At 45.4% G+C, this 16,614-nt stretch overlaps 1 protein-coding gene across 1 annotated transcript in view; it reads right to left on the reverse strand.

Moving 5' to 3' along the window:
- Positions 1-16,614, reverse strand: part of LOC115156622 (KN motif and ankyrin repeat domain-containing protein 4) — a 33,306-nt gene that overhangs the window by 2,704 nt on the left and 13,988 nt on the right. Inside the window, exons 3-9 of the mRNA XM_029704124.1 lie at positions 14,858-16,480; positions 10,332-10,407; positions 9,740-10,096; positions 9,416-9,500; positions 2,664-2,883; positions 2,215-2,357; positions 7-207 (exon numbers count right to left, since the gene is read on the reverse strand). Of these exons, the coding sequence (XP_029559984.1) occupies positions 7-207; positions 2,215-2,357; positions 2,664-2,883; positions 9,416-9,500; positions 9,740-10,096; positions 10,332-10,407; positions 14,858-16,480 (2,705 nt within the window). The remainder of the gene's footprint in view (positions 1-6; positions 208-2,214; positions 2,358-2,663; positions 2,884-9,415; positions 9,501-9,739; positions 10,097-10,331; positions 10,408-14,857; positions 16,481-16,614) is intronic.

Raw genomic sequence — 16,614 nt, forward strand, 5'->3', positions numbered from 1 at the left:
ACTCACCTGGTCTGTGAGGCTGGTGTCACACTCGGCCCTCTCCAGCAGAAGCCGGGCGACGTGTGTGTGGCCCCTCTCACAGGCACACATGAGGGCCGTGGCCCCCTGGCGGTCCTGGACATTGGGGTCGGCCCCGCAGCGTAGCAGCAGACGCACCATCAGGCCCCGGCCATGTCTCACTGCTAGCATCAGAGCTGTCTGACCCCCCTGGAGGGAGAGAGACAGGGAGAGGGATGAGGAGGGCCAAGCGGAGAATCATCTCAATATGCCGAGCTGAAACTGACTGGCCATAAGGGAGTTGTGGTAAATTCCTGGTGGGATGGTTCATCTTTAGGCCAGTCTTATGGGATAATATTTTACTGTGTGTTTAAAAGAGAGAGAAACAAAGTATGCAGGCTAGGCCTATGGTGGTCATGAAATTTTGTCCGCCGGTTATTGTTATGCAAAAGACTTCCGGTCTCATGGTAATTGACCCGTTAATGAACATAAACACGTTTGGCATCTCCAGGTCTCCACGCATACAAGCCGCAAATGCACATCTTTGGAACATTTGAAAAAGTTGAATAAATCAATTTAATATACACCATCACAATAAATCCATGATTTATTTTAGGCAGGTCTAAAGAAACATTATGATATGAAGAAAATGTATTTCAGAAGAACAGAAAATGAGTTGGTCTACTGTATGTTATCTGGCTATGTGCCGTGCCATAGGCTGAAGGCTGGTTCATTTAGCAGACAAGAGATGCTTATGCCATTATTTTAAATTATATGATTTTATAGGAAGAAGAATATAATTGATCTTAGCTGAATAAAATAGAAAGGATATATATCCCATTCTGTAGAGAGTGCTCATATGATGTGGATATGTTGAGCATGAAAGTGATCATTTGAAACAGCTCCTATCTGCTAGATTTTGAGTTATTTGGCAACTTTAGTTGGGTATGATGCAAACCTTAGAATGTCTTAGATATCAAAACATACCTATGGGAATGCATAAACTCTAATATGCGTATGGGTGTTTTAAATCAATCCTCACCTTAGAAAACGCTGTCCATTTCGTTGTGTTTGGCATTGAAACAACATCCACAACGACCATGTTTTCCACTCAGTTTCAACCTGCTGTTGAACTTCTTCAAATTGATCATCACATTGAGGTGAGTTTTAAAAGCATGATCATGTTTTGATGATAAGTGTTTGATGTGGTTTTTCGACAAACATTTGCATTGATGTCACAGTAGAGCCCTGAGTACCAGGCCATTAGCGACCTGGTGGTCGTTAGCGAGTTGGGTACTACCAACGCATGTCCAGAGTGCATAAGAGAAGATTACCGTGATGGTCACGTGGAATTTTACTGCGGTCATGACTCATGACTACCGGTGTGGCAGTAATACAGCCACCGCAACAGCCCTAGGCGCGGCCCATGGGTCCGTTAAGACATGTTATTATGGTTTTAGTGTAATTTGGTTTTTGAGTAATTATGGAGAAGATTGAAGCTCTCTCTCTGTATGTGAGAGGAGATGAGAGGACAGAGGTCCAGGCAGCAGGAGAGAGCTCATGATAACCTCCAGTCTTCTGTAGCCATGCCAGAAACATAAGGGTGTTCATGCTCCAGTACCTTAGCCTGGTTAAACCAGACTGAATGCTGCTCTGAAACAATGGTGAGCACAGTGTTCATTCTGGTGTAACCAGGCTACCGGTTTCTCCCACTGCTCTCGGTGGTACAGAGGTGATTCATCCTAACCCTGGCCGCATGGGAGAGCTGTAAAGGTCAACTCGATATCTCCTCTCTCCAAAGCAGAGCTGTTAAGCCTCTGTTTATTAAAGCCATATTACCCTCTGTGTGAGCAGCTTGACAGACCACTGGCCCTTGGTGCGGATTCATATGGTTTATAGTTTATAGTCTGCGACATGAACATTGAAATCTATTACTATTCTAAAAAGGACTCGCTGCACAGGTCCAATTTACTCTACATGACTTTGATGTTTCATAGCTATAACCACCATGGTACTTACTGTATGTAACTCTGAAACACCCACTGTGGATTGTTGGAGCCATTCTTGTCTATTGCTTTGTGTTATGGAACCGTTTGGACAACCCACAGTTATACATTTGGAATACTAAGATACTTGGTCGTATAGTACATTATGTGCCATATAAGAGTGTTAGGATGAAGTATGAGGTGTGTACTTGGCAGTTATAGAGGTAGTGACCTGGCTGGCTCGAGCGTTGACGTCCCCCAGCTCCATGAGCCTGCGGACCACCTCCATGTCCCCAGAGCCGTCAGGGGCCGTTAGGGAGGCCAGCATCACCGTTGTGTACCCAGCCTTGTTCTGGAGGTCCACCTCACACACACCTGTATGGGGAAGGGCAAACACACACACATACACACACATTTAGGAACACATACGGTGTATTGGAATGCTCAATACACAATGTCAACTTGTGTTTTTGCTGAATTGTTCTATGAGGCTATAAGGCAACATGGTCTATCATCAGTGGATGAACAGATATGGAATCATAAGTACAAATGTATAACCATTTAGATAAACAGAATTCCATACAATAAGTGTTTATGTACACTCACTCACTCACTCACTCACTCAGTTTTACCTTAGATTGCCCCATAGCTGTGTAATAACACACACACAGTGGTACCAACCTGTGTCCAGTAGCAGGCTGACGATGGGGTAGTTGGCATGGGATACGCTGTAGTGCAACACTGTGTTGCCGTTGTCGTCCGCCATGTTAACAAGGAAGGGGAGGAGCGAGGGCGTGGCCTTCCTCACCTCTCTGAGGTACACAGACACGGTATTGGCCAAGGAGTCCTCCTCAGCCGCCACCCGGAACCAATCTCGGAACAGCACCACCAACGCCCGCCTCTGGGGAGCAGATGAAATTTGACCGTTTTTCTCCCCAAAATGGAGGGTAAGCTGGTCCAAGATCTGTATCTGAGGGCAACTTCTATTCATAATGCTTGGATATTTCCGAGAGAAAATGCATACAGCAGATAGACAGTTTGAGGCTAATAGCACTAATGAAAATGTCCGTGCTGACCACCCTACAACATAGCCTTAACAACATCCAGCATGCTTTATCTGACCTTCACCTACTACTCAATACCATCAAAATGATGTATGCTCTTCAACCGGAACCTACCTGCCCTCCTAACATTCTCACCCTGAACGGGTCTGAGCTAGAGTACTGTATGCCGACACTTATAAATATCTTGGTATATGGCTGGACTGATCACTCTCATTCCATACCCACCTTAAGTCTAAAGTTAAATCCAGAATTTGTTATTCCTCTACTTCAACAAAACATCCTTCACCCACACTGGCATGCGCATCCTTGTAAAAATGACCATCCTGCCAATCCTGGATTATGGCAATGTAGTTTACAGGCTTGCCCCCAAAACCTCCCTCAATAAACTAGACGCCATTTACCACACTGCCAACCGCTTTCCCACTGGGCACAGACATCAATTCAACGTCTATACCACATTGGTTGAATTCAAATGACGTGGAAACGACGTTGATTTAACCAGTGTGTGCCCAGTGGGTTGTTACCAGTGCCCCTTTCAACACTCATCACTGTGACCTTTGCACCCTGGTCAACTGGCCCTCATTACATACAGTACACGACGCCAGACCCACTGGTACCAATTTATTTACAAGTCCCTCATAGGCAAGTCCCCCCTCTACCTCAGCTCACTCCTCAACATCTCCACTACCAATAGCATCCTGCGCTCTGGTACTGTAGATACAGTGCCTTGCAAAAGTATTCAGACCCCTTGGGTTTCTTCACATTTTGATTGTGTTACAAAGTTGGATTAAAATGGACTTAATTGTCTTTGTCAACAATCTACACAAAAGACTCTGTAATGTCAAAGTGGAAGAAACATATTTTTTTTAATGATTAATAAAAGTCATTGCATACGTATTCAGCTCCCTGAGTCAATACATGTTAGAAACACCTTTGGTAGCAATTACAGCTGTGAGTCTTCTTGGGTAAGTGTCTAAGAGCTTTGCACACCTGAATTGTGCAATATTTCCCCATTATTCTTTTCGAAATTCTTCAAACTCTGTCAAGATTTTGTGGATCATGGCTAGACAGCAATTTTCAAGTCTTGCCATATATTTCCATGCAGATTTAAGTCAAATCTGTAACATGGCCACTCAGGAACATTCACTCTTTTCTTGGTAAGCAACTCCAATGTAGTTTTGGCCTTGTGTTGTAGGTTATTGTCCCGCTGAAAGGGGAATTCCTCTCCCAGTGTCTGGTGTAAGGCATACTGAAGCAGGTTTGATTTTGCCTGTGCTTAGCTCCATTCAGTTTCTTTTCATGCTGAAAAACTCCCCAGTATTTGCCAATGTCAAGCATACCACTATGTTTTAAAATAAGGAGGCAATTACTCCGTGAAGTGTATTAGATTTGCACCAAACATAAGGCTTTGCATTTAGCCCAAAAACTGTATTCCTTTGTGTGTGTTTTTTTTTTTCAGTATTACTTTAGTGCCTTGTTGCATACAAGATGCATGTTTTGGAATATTTTTATTCTGTAATTTAGATCATTATTGTGAAGTCACTACAATGTTTTTGATCCATCCATAGTTTTCTACCATCACAGGCATTCAACTCTGTAGCTGTTCTAAAATCACCAATGGCCTAATGGTAACATCCCTAAACAGTTTCATTCCTTACCTGCAGCTCAGTTCAGAAGGACGACTGTATCTTTGATGTGTCTGGGTGGTTTAATAGATAATCCACAGCATAATTATTAACTTAACCATAAAGATATATTCGATGTCTGATTTGTTATTGTAACCCATCTACCAATCACTGCCCTTCTTTATGAGGCTTTCAAAAAGCTCCCTGGTCTTTGTAATTTAATCTCTGCTTGAAATTCAATACTAGACTGAGGGACCTTACAGATGTTGTATGTATTTATTTATTTTAATTTCACCTTTATTTAACCAGGTAGGCTAGTTGAGAATAAGTTCTCATTTACAACTGCAACCTGGCCAAGATAAAGCAAAGCAGTGCGACACAAACAACAACAGAGTTACACATGGAATAAACAAACATACAGTCAATAACACAATAGAAAAAAATCTATATACAATGTGTGCAAATGAGGTAAGACTAGGGAGGTAAGGCAATAAATAGGCCGTAGTGGCGAAGTAATTACAATTTAGCAATTAACACGAGTGATAGATGTGCAGAAGATGAATGTGCAAGTAGAGATACTGGGGTGCAAAGGAGCAAAAAACATGGGGATGAGGTAGTTGGATGGGCTGTTTACAGATGGGCTATGTGCAGGTGCAATGATCTGTGAGCTGCTATGACATGTGATGCTTAAAGTTAGTGAGGGAGATATGAGTCTCCAGCTTCGGTGATTTTTGCAATTTGTTCCAGTCATTGGCAGCAAAGAACTGGAAGGAAAGGCGGCCAAAGTAGGAATTGGCTTTGGGGGTGACCAGTGAAATATACCTGCTGGAGCATGTGCTACGGGTGGGTGCTGATATGGTGACCATCGACCTGAGATAAGGCAGGGCTTTACCTAGCAAAGACTTATAGATGGCCTGGAGCCAGTGGGTTTGGCGACGAATATGAAGCGAGGGCCAGCCAACGAGAGCATACAGGTCGCAGTGGTGGTTAGTATATGGAGCTTTGGTGACAAAACGGAAGGCACTGTGATAGACTGCATCCAATTTGCTGAGTAGAGTGTTGGAGGCTATTTTGTAAATGACATCGCCGAAGTCAAGGATCAGTAAGATAGTCAGTTTTACGAGGGTTGTTTGGTAGCATGAGTGAAGAATGCTTTGTTGCGAAATAGGAAGCCAATTCTAGATTTAATTTTGGTTTGGAGATGCTTAATGTGAGTCTGGAAGGAGAGTTTACAGTCTAACCAGACACCTAGGTATTTGTAGTTGTCCACATATTCTAACTCAGAACCGTCCAGAGTAGTGATGCTGGACGGGCGGGCAGGTGCGGGCAGCGATCGGTTGAAGAGAATACATTTAGTTTTACTTGCATTTAAGAGCAGTTAGAGGCCACGGAAGGAGTGTTCTATGGCATTGAAGCTCGTCTGGAGGTTAGTTAACACAGTGTCCAAAGAAGGGCCAGAAGTACATTGAATGGTGTTGTCTGCGTAGAGGTGGATAAAGAATCACCAGCAGCAAGAGCAACATCATTGATGTTGTCGGCCTGAGAATTGAACCCAAGAATTTAACCCTGTGGCACCCCCATAGAGACTGCCAGATGTCCGGACAACAGGCCCTCCGATTTGACACACTGAACTCTGTTTGAGAAGTAGTTGGTGAACCAGGCGAGGCAGTCAATTTCAGAAACCAAGGCTGTTGAGTCTGCCGATAAGAATGTGGTGATTGACAGAGTCGAAAGCCTTGGGCAGGGCGATGAATACGGCTGCACAGTATTGTCTTTTATCGATGGCGGTTATGATATCGTTTAGGACCTTGAGCATGGCTGAGGTGCACCCATGACCAGCTCGGAAACCAGATTGCGTGGTGGAGAAGGTACGGTGGGATTCAAAATGGTCGGTGATCTGTTTGTTAACTTGTCTTTCGAAGACTTTAGAAAGGCAGGGTAGGATAGATATAGGTCTGTAACAGTTTGGGTCTAGAGTGTCTCCCCCTTTGAAGAGGGGGATGACCGCTGCAGCTTTCCAATCTTTGGGGATCTCAGACGATATGAAAGAGAGGTTGAACAGGCTAGTAATAGGGGTTGCAACAATTGCGGCGGATAATTTTAGAAAGATAGGGTCCAGATTGTCTAGCCCAGCTGATTTGTAGGGGTCCAGATTTTGCAACTCTTTCAGAACATCAGCTATCTGGATTTGGGTGAAGGAGAAATGGGGGAGGCTTGGGCAAGTTGCTGTGGGGAGTGCAGGGCTGTTGACCGGGGTTGGGGTAGCCAGGTGGAAAGCATGGCCAGCTGTAGAAAAATGCTTATTGAAATTCTCAATTATCGTGGATTTATCGGTGGTGAAAGTGTTTCCTATCCTCAGTGCAGGGGGCAGCTGGGAGGAGGTGCTCTTATTCTCCATTGACTTTACAGTGTCCCAGAACTTTTTGGAATTAGTGCTACAGGATGAAAATTTCTGCTTGAAAAAGCTAGCCTTTGCTTTACTAACTGCCTGTGTATATTGGTTCCTAACTTCCCTGAAAGTTGCATATCGCGGGGGCTATTCGATGCTAATGCGGTACGCCACAGGATGTTTTTGTGCTGGTCAAGGGCAGTCAGGTCTGGAGTGAACCAAGGGCTATATCTGTTCCTGGTTCTACATTTTTTTGAATGGGGCATACTTATTTAAGATGGTGAGGAAAGTACTTTTCAAGAATAACCAGGCATCCTCTACTGACGGGATGAGGTCAATATCCTTCCAGGATACCCGGGCCAGGTCGATTAGAAAGGCCTGCTCGCAGAAGTGTTTTAGGTAGCGTTTTAGGGAACTCATGTCAACCCCTATTATTTAACACAGAGTGAGTCCATGTAAGTTATGTGATTTGTTAAGCCACATTTTACTCCTGAAATAATTTAGTCTTGGCTAAACAAAGGGGCTAAATACACTGAACAAAAATATAAATTCAACTAAGATTTTACTTAGTTACAGTTTAAATAAGGAAATCAGTTAGTTGAAATAAATTCATTAGGCCCTAATCTATTGATTTCACATGACTGGAAATACAGATATGCATCTGTTGGTCACAGATACCTTAAAAAAAAGGTAGGGGCGTGGATCAGAAAACCAGTTTCAGGTGTGAACACCATTTGCCTCATGCAGTGCCACACATCTCCTTCACATAGAGTTGATCAGGCTGTTCATTGTGGCCTGTGGAATGTTGTCCCACTCCTTTTCAATGGCTGTGCAAAGTTGCTGAATATTGGCGGGAACTGGAACACACTATCGTACACATCGATCCAAACATGCTCAATGGGTGACATGTCTGGTGAGTATGCAGGCCATGGAAGAACTGGGGCATTTTCAGCTTCTAGGAATTGTGTACGTGATGGTGGTGGATGAATGACTCGACAGTGGGCTTCAGGATATCATCACGGTGTCTCTGTGTATTCAAACTGCCATCGATAAAATGTAATTGTGTTCGTTATCCGTAGCTTATGCCTGCCCATTAAGTCTGCTGTGTTGCCTTGGACTTTTCATACCATAACCCCACCGCCAACATCGAGCACTCTGTTCACAACGTTGACATCAGCAAACCGCTCACCCACACGACGCCATACATGTGGTCTGCGGTTGTGAGGCCAGTTGGACTTACTGCCAAATTCTCTAAAGTGACATTGGAGGTGGCTTATGGTAGAGAAACAAACATTTTATTATCTGGTGAACATTCCTGCAGTCTGCATGCCAATTGAACACGCCCTCAAAACCTGAGACATCTGTGGCATTGTTGAGTGGCATTTTATTGTTCCCAGCACAAGGTGCACCTGTGTAATGATCAGCTTCTTGCTATGCCACACCTGTCAGGTGGATGGATTATCTTGGCAAAGGAGAAATGCTCACTAACAGGGATGAAAACAAATTTGTGCACAACATTTGAGAGAAATAAGCTTTTTGCGTGTATGGAACATTTCTGGGATCTTTTATTTCAGCTCATGAAACATGGGACCAACACTTTACATGTTGCGTTTATATTTTTGTTCAGTGTAACTATGCAACGACTATATTTTTGTTAGAATTTCTCTTCCACTTTGACGTTAGTGTTCTGTGTAAATTCTTTACAAAGAAATACTATTAAAATCCATTTGAATCCACTTTGTAACACAATTAAATGTGGCACTGTATATCACACAGGTCATTCCCAAAGCCCGCACATCCTTTAGCCGTCATTCATTCAATTTTTCCGCCGCCAATGACTGGAACGAGCTGCAAAAGACCGTCAAACTTGACACATTCATCCCACCACACTCCTTCAAAAACATATTAACTGAGCTGCTATCTGATCAATGTACCTGCTGATCATTAAATCTGCTGTGTTGCTTTGAACTTTTCTGCTCCCACTGTGAATATTTCTTACCTTTCCTCTGTTTAGTGTCTTTTTATTTATTTTTTGTGTTATTTTGTGTTGTCCTGTTCACTGTTGCGATGTTATGCCTCTTGACCAGGTCACTATTGTAAATGAGAATTAGTTCTCAATTGACTTATCTGGTTAAATATAGGTGAAATAAAAGAAATAAATGAGGTGCATAACTATCCTCTTCCGTTCAATAAATGAAAAAGGATGCTGTCACAAATTGTGTTCATCTTTAAGACACTGTGTTTGGTAGTGCCTAGTCTATCTTAACAGATATTCACAGAGCTTTTGAATAATGCTTGTGTAATTAGGTTGTGCCTATATGCCAATATTTAAGTGTATTGCTGTACCATGCGTACCATTTCATCATTGGGGTTATCCATGTTGTCCATGTGATCTTTGAGGAAATTACACGCTGCTATGAACTCTCCATCTACAGTGTCCCTATGAGGAAAGACAATCATTAGTCCCATGAGTTGGATTGTCAGCAATAATCATATACTCTCACTAACATCAATAAATTATAATAAATATTGCGTTTTTTCATAGTCTGAAAAAGAAATCATGGCACTCTTCAAAATGTGAAAATTGCTAAATAAATATGCCCAAATGTTAACTGGCAGATCCTCAAATTGTATAATTCATGAACAAAAAAATATAAAGATATACTCAGCTCCCTTCACCTGTCTTTCAGTTCATGTTTGGAATCTCTGTTTGGGTCTGGTTCTGCCTCCATAGGTTCCTCTTTGTTGGTGTCCATCTTGGCCTGTTTTTGGCCAGCTTTCAGATTTTCACCACTATCTGTATGTGAGTCTGGATGTACATATTGAGTAGTCTGGTCCATTGAATTGGCTCCTTCCATCATCTCTTGACTTGGGTCTCCCTCTTTCTGGTCTCCATGATTGGAACCACCATGTTCTGCAGGTTTCTCTACCATCTCCCCAGGGTAGAGTTGTCCTTCTGGCTGTTGCTGTAGGTCGGAGATGTCCACATTCTCATGGCTCTTACTGTCCAAATCCTCATTTGGTGTTGTTTCAAAGCTAAACACACGTGTAAAAAATATTCAGACACTACAGTGTCATTATGAACCAATGTGCTTTGCCATTATAGCCATCATGATGTGTTTTTATACTGTAGCTGAACGCAGACGGTACAAAATGAGTGTTACTGCACAGTGAAATCGTCTGGGTTAGCCATAAGTTGGTCATAAATTCAAAGGGTGATGCTCAAGTTAGTTATTTGTCAACAATAAACGGCAGGAGCCTTGTGTCTTACCCGCTGTTAACACCCGCAAAGTGGAGGTTCTTTGACGTCTGGGCACCGCCATTTCTCTTCATGATAGACTTCGGGGCTAAGAGAGAAAAAGACGAGGCCGATCGTATTTTAAGACCGGAGCTGTTAAATCACACGCTCCCACTTTGAATACAAAAAGAGCTCAACAAAACAACCACAACTGAAGGCTAAATGAACCCTTTATAAAAAAAAGCTACAGAATTGTAGATGCTTTGCTAAGTGGGACCAACCACAGTATAAGAGAATGATGAGGAGGCCCCCATGACATAGACAAGGAGATAGAAAGTCTGTTGACATAGTCCATTATACATGGTTGGATGCCTAATCACAATGGGAGGCATTGATAACTATCAATTAAAGTGAAACTCCAGTCAAAAACTATCTGTTAGTATTAGTAGTTTCATTCTTTTAAAAATATCGTTTCTGATTGGAGTTTTTTTTTTTTTCAAGTTGGATGATAACTACATATAAACTGCATTTCGGTTCATTTCCCTGCTTTAATGAAACAAATGGGTCTGGTGAGTTCTTTCCGTAGCAGCTTCGAATTGTTATTCGCATGAGAACGAAATAGTTTCCCTGTAATTATGACCAAAACTGCTCTCATTTTAGAAGAAAGGAAGAAATGGGAAGTACTGGTGCTGGTTCAGTCTCCTAGGACTGAGTCAGGGCATTCCAGTATGGCAAAAAGAAAATCCTTAATCAAGTACAAACAGTAAAGGAAGAGTTACAGTCATCAATAAAAAACCTATCATGCATAAAGCCAGACTAACTACAACCATCAATTTACACTGCATAGCAAATTGTGGGTTTCAATTTCAGAAAGGAAAATAAAGTTGTCTGAAAGTGGTCTCTTTAAATTGGCAATGGAATTTGCGCACAGTGAATTTCCGCCATTGACTCGCATATCGGACCTGATCTTTCATGATAGATGGAGAAATAGCTGAAAGCCATGAGTGACATGTGCTGACATGACGTGAATGGAGTAAAAAAAACAACAACACTGGGAATGGATTGTGTTACAGTTAAACTCATTCAAATGAGTTGGAATATATATAATGACTTATGAAAGACAGAAAAGAGCCCTGTACTATAACATAAACATTGGAATTCACTTTGCTTTTTAAGGAGTCTGGAAAAAAATCCTAGTGCCAGTAACTAGGTTTCCATCCAATTGGCGACAGATTTTCTTGCGAATATTTTTTTTAAAAATGCGTGAAGAAAGTATGCACATTTTCCCACCAGTGATGTGTTTCCAACAAACGGACTTGTTGTGGATAAAAATCATTGCGTGATGACGTAGTACACACAAAATGTTGTTTTTCTTCACTTCGTTTTCATGTTTCCATAGCATTTTCAACTATACCTGTCACGGTTGTCGTCGGTGAAGGAGGACCAAAACGCAGCAGGTACGTGTATGCTCATTTTGCTGTTTATTTATATTCTATCAAAAATGAACGTACAAAAATAACAAACGAAACCACGAACAACAAAACAGTCTGGCAAAGCCTAAGGCTCAACACAGAACAATCACCCACAAATACCAAACACAAACACACCCTACTATATGGGACTCTCAATCAAAGGCAGATAGACAACACCTGCCTTCAACTGAGAGTCCCAACCCCAATTAACCAAACATAGACATACACTCACTAGACTCTACATAGAAATACCTAAACATAAACCAACACCCGGAATTACTAAATCAAACACCCCTTTTTACAAAAACACACCACCCTGAACCACATAAAACAAATACCCTCTGCCACGTCCTGACCAAACTACAAAACAATTGACCTTATACTAGCCAGGACGTGACAGTACCCCCCCCCTTAAAGGTGCTACCCCGGAAGCACCTTAACAAAAAATAACCCCAAGCAACACCAAAATAAAAATTCCCCTTTTCTAAAGGGAGGGAAGGGAGGGTGGCTGCCGTCAACGACGGCACTGTGCTACACCCCCCCTCCCCAACCCACCTATTTCTGGAGGTGGCTCCGGCTCAGGCCGTTCCAGGCTGTCTGGGCAGTCTGGCAGCTCGGGACAGTCTGGGCAGTCTGGCAGCTCGGGACAGTCTGGGCAGTCTGGCAGCTCGGGACAGTCTGGGCAGTCTGGCAGCTCGGGACAGTCTGGGCAGTCTGGCAGCTCGGGACAGTCTGGCAGCTCGGGACAGTCTGGCAGCTCGGGGCAGTCTGGCAGCTCGGGACAGTCTGGGCAGTCTGGCAGCTCGGGACAGTCGGGGCAGTCTGGCAGCTCGGGACAGTCTGGGCAGTCTGGCAGCTCGGGACAGTCTGGCAGCTCGGGACAGTCTGGGCAGTCTGGCAGCTCGGGATAGTCTGGGCAGTCTGGCAGCTCCGGCAGTTCCGGGCAGTCTGGCCACTCCGGCAGTTCAGCGCAGTCTGGCCACTCCGGCAGTTCAGCGCAGTCTGGCCACTCCGGCGACTGTTGACTGGCGGGCAGCTCCGGCGACTGTTGACTGGCGGGCAGCTCCGACGACTGTTGACTGGCGGGCAGCTCCGACGACTGTTGACTGGCGGGCAGCTCCGACGACTGTTGACTGGCGGGCAGCTCCGACGACTGTTGACTGGCGGGCAGCTCCGACGACTGTTGACTGGCGTGCAGCTCCGACGACTGTTGACTGGCGTGCAGCTCCGACGACTGTTGACTGGCGGTGCTGGGTTTATGCACTTGAATGCTAGTGCGGGGAGCGGGAACAGGACGAGTCGGACTGGGTTGACGCACTTCCGGGTCCGCACGAGAGACAGGAGCTGGAAACCCAGGGCTATGGAGGCGCACAGCCGGTCTAGATCTTACCTCCTGCACAACCCGCCTTGGCTGGATGGAACTAGTAGCCCTGTACGAGCGGGGTGCTCGTACAGGGCAGACTGGGCTGTGCAGGGGCCTGATGGTAGCCGTGCGTAGAGCGGGAGTTGGGTAGCCTGGTCCTCGGAGGTGTACCGGCGACCAGATGCGCTGCGCAGGCATCCTCCTACCAGGCTGGATGCCCGCTCTAGCACGGCACCTGCGAGGGGCTGGAATAACTCGCACCGGACTGTGCGTGCGTATGGGTGAGAGAGTGCGCTTCTCAGCGAAACATAGCTCTCTCCACCCCATACGCTCCTCCATATAACCACGGGTAGCTGGCTTCCGGCTCTTCCTTCGCCTAGCCAAACTACCCGTGTGCCCCCCCCAAAAAAATTCTTGGGGGTGCCTCTCGTGCTTCTCCCTCAGCGCGTCCATGGCCTCGTACCTCCGCATCTCTGCCTTGGCTGCCTCAATTTCCCACTGCGGGCGGCGATACTCCCCAGCCTGGTGCCAAGGTCCGGCCCCGTCCAGAACTTCCTCCCAAGTCCACTTCTCCCGCCAGTCCAACTCGAAAACCGTCCGCTCCTTCCTCTGCTGCTTGGTCCTTGAGTGGTGGGTGATTCTGTCACGGTTGTCGTCGGTGAAGGAGGACCAAAATGCAGCAGGTACGTGTATGCTCATTTTGCTGTTTATTTATATTCTATCAAAAATGAACGTACAAAAATAACAAACAAACGAAACCACGAACAACAAAACAGTCTGGCAAAGCCTAAGGCTCAACACAGAACAATCACCCACAAATAACAAACACACCCTACTATATGGGACTCTCAATCAAAGGCAGATAGACAACACCTGCCTTCAACTGAGAGTCCCAACCCCAATTAACCAAACATAGACATACACTCACTAGACTCTACATAGAAATACCTAAACATAATCCAACACCCGGAATTACTAAATCAAACACCCCTTTTTACAAAAACACACCACCCTGAACCACATAAAACAAATACCCTCTGCCACGTCCTGACCAAACTACAAAACAATTAACCTTATACTGGCCAGGACGTGACAATACCCATATTTTTGTCACAAAAACTGTTGTGTTAAATAGCAAATGTGCCTACTATGGTCTTGGCACGTGCGCTCTAGCCAACAGCTAGTCTGTGCGGGTAGCCTAGTATACATGATGAGAGTATCATGGATAGCCTAATATTTGTATTTGTCAAACGGCAGTCAAGCATCTATCATGTCACTAGATAGAATAAGAACCTAGATATTTATTGGAAAGGAGCATCAAGATCAAGATCATCATAAGTTATTTCATTTCCTCTGTAGCCTAATAAACTGAATGGTTTCCTGCGTCGTAGTGGGGGACCAAACACATTGCACATGAAGGCGTTTCCACCGCCATTTCTCGCATAATTGATTTTACCGACACAAAAAGATCCCGCCATGTCGAATGAAGAAATGATCTGTCGGCATTTACATTTCTGTGACAAAACATCACAGCGGTCGGGATTTTTTTTGTTAGTGCGATATGACTTTACTCGCATAAAAACTGTGGGTGGAAACATGTTTAATGTAGACTGTACATTACTGTCCAGGCTTTTCCTGGACTAGAACACACTTTCAATGGAGATTCTCCATTGAGCATGCTAGTTCTGGAAATCAACCCAAAGTTCTGTGACGATAAACCATACCTCCTTGAAAATCCTCTCCGTCACTGGATCCATTGTTGTAGTAAGAGGAAAGAGTATGAACCAGACTCATCATCTCCTCCTGTAGCGAATTGACCTTGGGGTCTGGGTGCTCCAGGGCCTTGCCCCCCTCTGTTGCTGTCCCCCCACACAGACACGCCCACTGCTGTTTCAGGAGAACCTGGATCCTCTTCACGTGGAGGGCTGCCACCGGTTGCTCCATGCCACCTGGGGAGGCTTCTTTCTGCGGCATGTGCTGCATGGTTACTGCCAGGCCTGGTTCTCTGTCAAAGCGATGGAGCACCATTTCTGAATTGTGTTGACCAGCTTGGACCTCCATCATGGAAGAGCTAGCTGAAACCCAAATGTGATGATCTCCAAGGCCCTCGATCTGAGTGACAGAGTTTTGTCTATTTGTTCCGATGGCCACTGCATTGGTCGACAAAGATTCTCCTTCAGTAAACATTTCTCGACTGGACGCACCATGCGCACCTGCTAAAGACCACCTAGAATAATTATCGGTCTCTTCATCATCTTGGTCCACTGGGACTCTCTCCGCTCTCACCCAGCCCCCAGTGTTTCTGGTGAGCTGCTTCATCCTCAATTCCTTCCTCCGGCCCTCCTCCTGCTGTTCTCTCAGCAGCAAGGTGGCATTCTGGAGGTCCAAGCTGCTCTCATGAAGCCTTTGCTCCAGCATGGCCACTTTGGCTTGCAGGGATGTCACTGTAAGAAGCTCGTCTAGGTCTGTGCTCGTCCTCCATTCGTGTGTCTGGTTAGAGTCGTCATCGGTGACATCGTTGTTGTGGGTGAAGAGGTTACTTTCTTTCCTGGGTCTTTTGAGGTCAGAGGTCGCATAAGAGGGGTTTTTGGCCCCGTTGACCAGGGTTTGGGATCTGGGTCGGGGATTCAGTCCAAGACGGAACCTCTCCCTCTCCTCCTGCAGGATGCAGATCTGTGCCTTGAGCTCCGGGATGACCCGGACCTCCTCCTCCAGCTCGCCAACGCGCTCCAGGGCTTCGGTGAGGCGGCGGAGGGTTCCAGAAAAGTCCTGGCTTGACCGAAAGTCGGATGAGCAGTCCAGGGAGTAGAAGCTGTCTTCTGTGGACATGTCCCTTCCTCCGAGATGGTCTCTGGAGCTTTGGAGACTGGCTGGGTTTTCAATTGACTCGGAACCTTTCCTCAGCAGGACGGTGAGAGGCAGGCTGGAGGCCCGCAGGAGATTTGGCCTGATGTGCTCCCCCAAGGGCTGCTCATCAAAGGCTCGGATACTGGCCTCCATCTCAGCCACAGACTTATACCTACCAGCGGAGGCTGACGACCTGCCATCATAAGCCCAGGAGCCATAGGGGGGGTCGGCTAGGCGAGACCTGGGGGCCAGAGCTCCAGTGGAGCCCCAGGGTGTAGGCCGATAGCCAAGCCCAGAGAGGTTGAGGTGTCTGGGGAGTGTGCTGGGCCTCTGCCCCCTACTCCGGCGCTGGATGGGGACCCTCTTTATGGTGTGGCCCTTCTCGATGTCGTCAACGTACTTGAGGAAGTCCAGGTCCAGGTGGAAGCCATAGGGCGTCTCCACCGAGTACGGAGGAGGCTTCCCCTTCACCCTATTCTCTGGGGCTTTGGGCCCATTTCCTAAAAGAGTAATAGCAGTGTTTCAATACTTGTTGGCATAGTATTGACACATAATAAGCACTATAGTATGTGGATCAATCATACCATAAACCATGCATTTAGGAATAATCTAACATACAGTTATAGATAACCAA

Source organism: Salmo trutta, chromosome 21 (assembly GCF_901001165.1).
Source record: "Salmo trutta chromosome 21, fSalTru1.1, whole genome shotgun sequence".
Taxonomy (NCBI): domain Eukaryota; kingdom Metazoa; phylum Chordata; class Actinopteri; order Salmoniformes; family Salmonidae; genus Salmo; species Salmo trutta.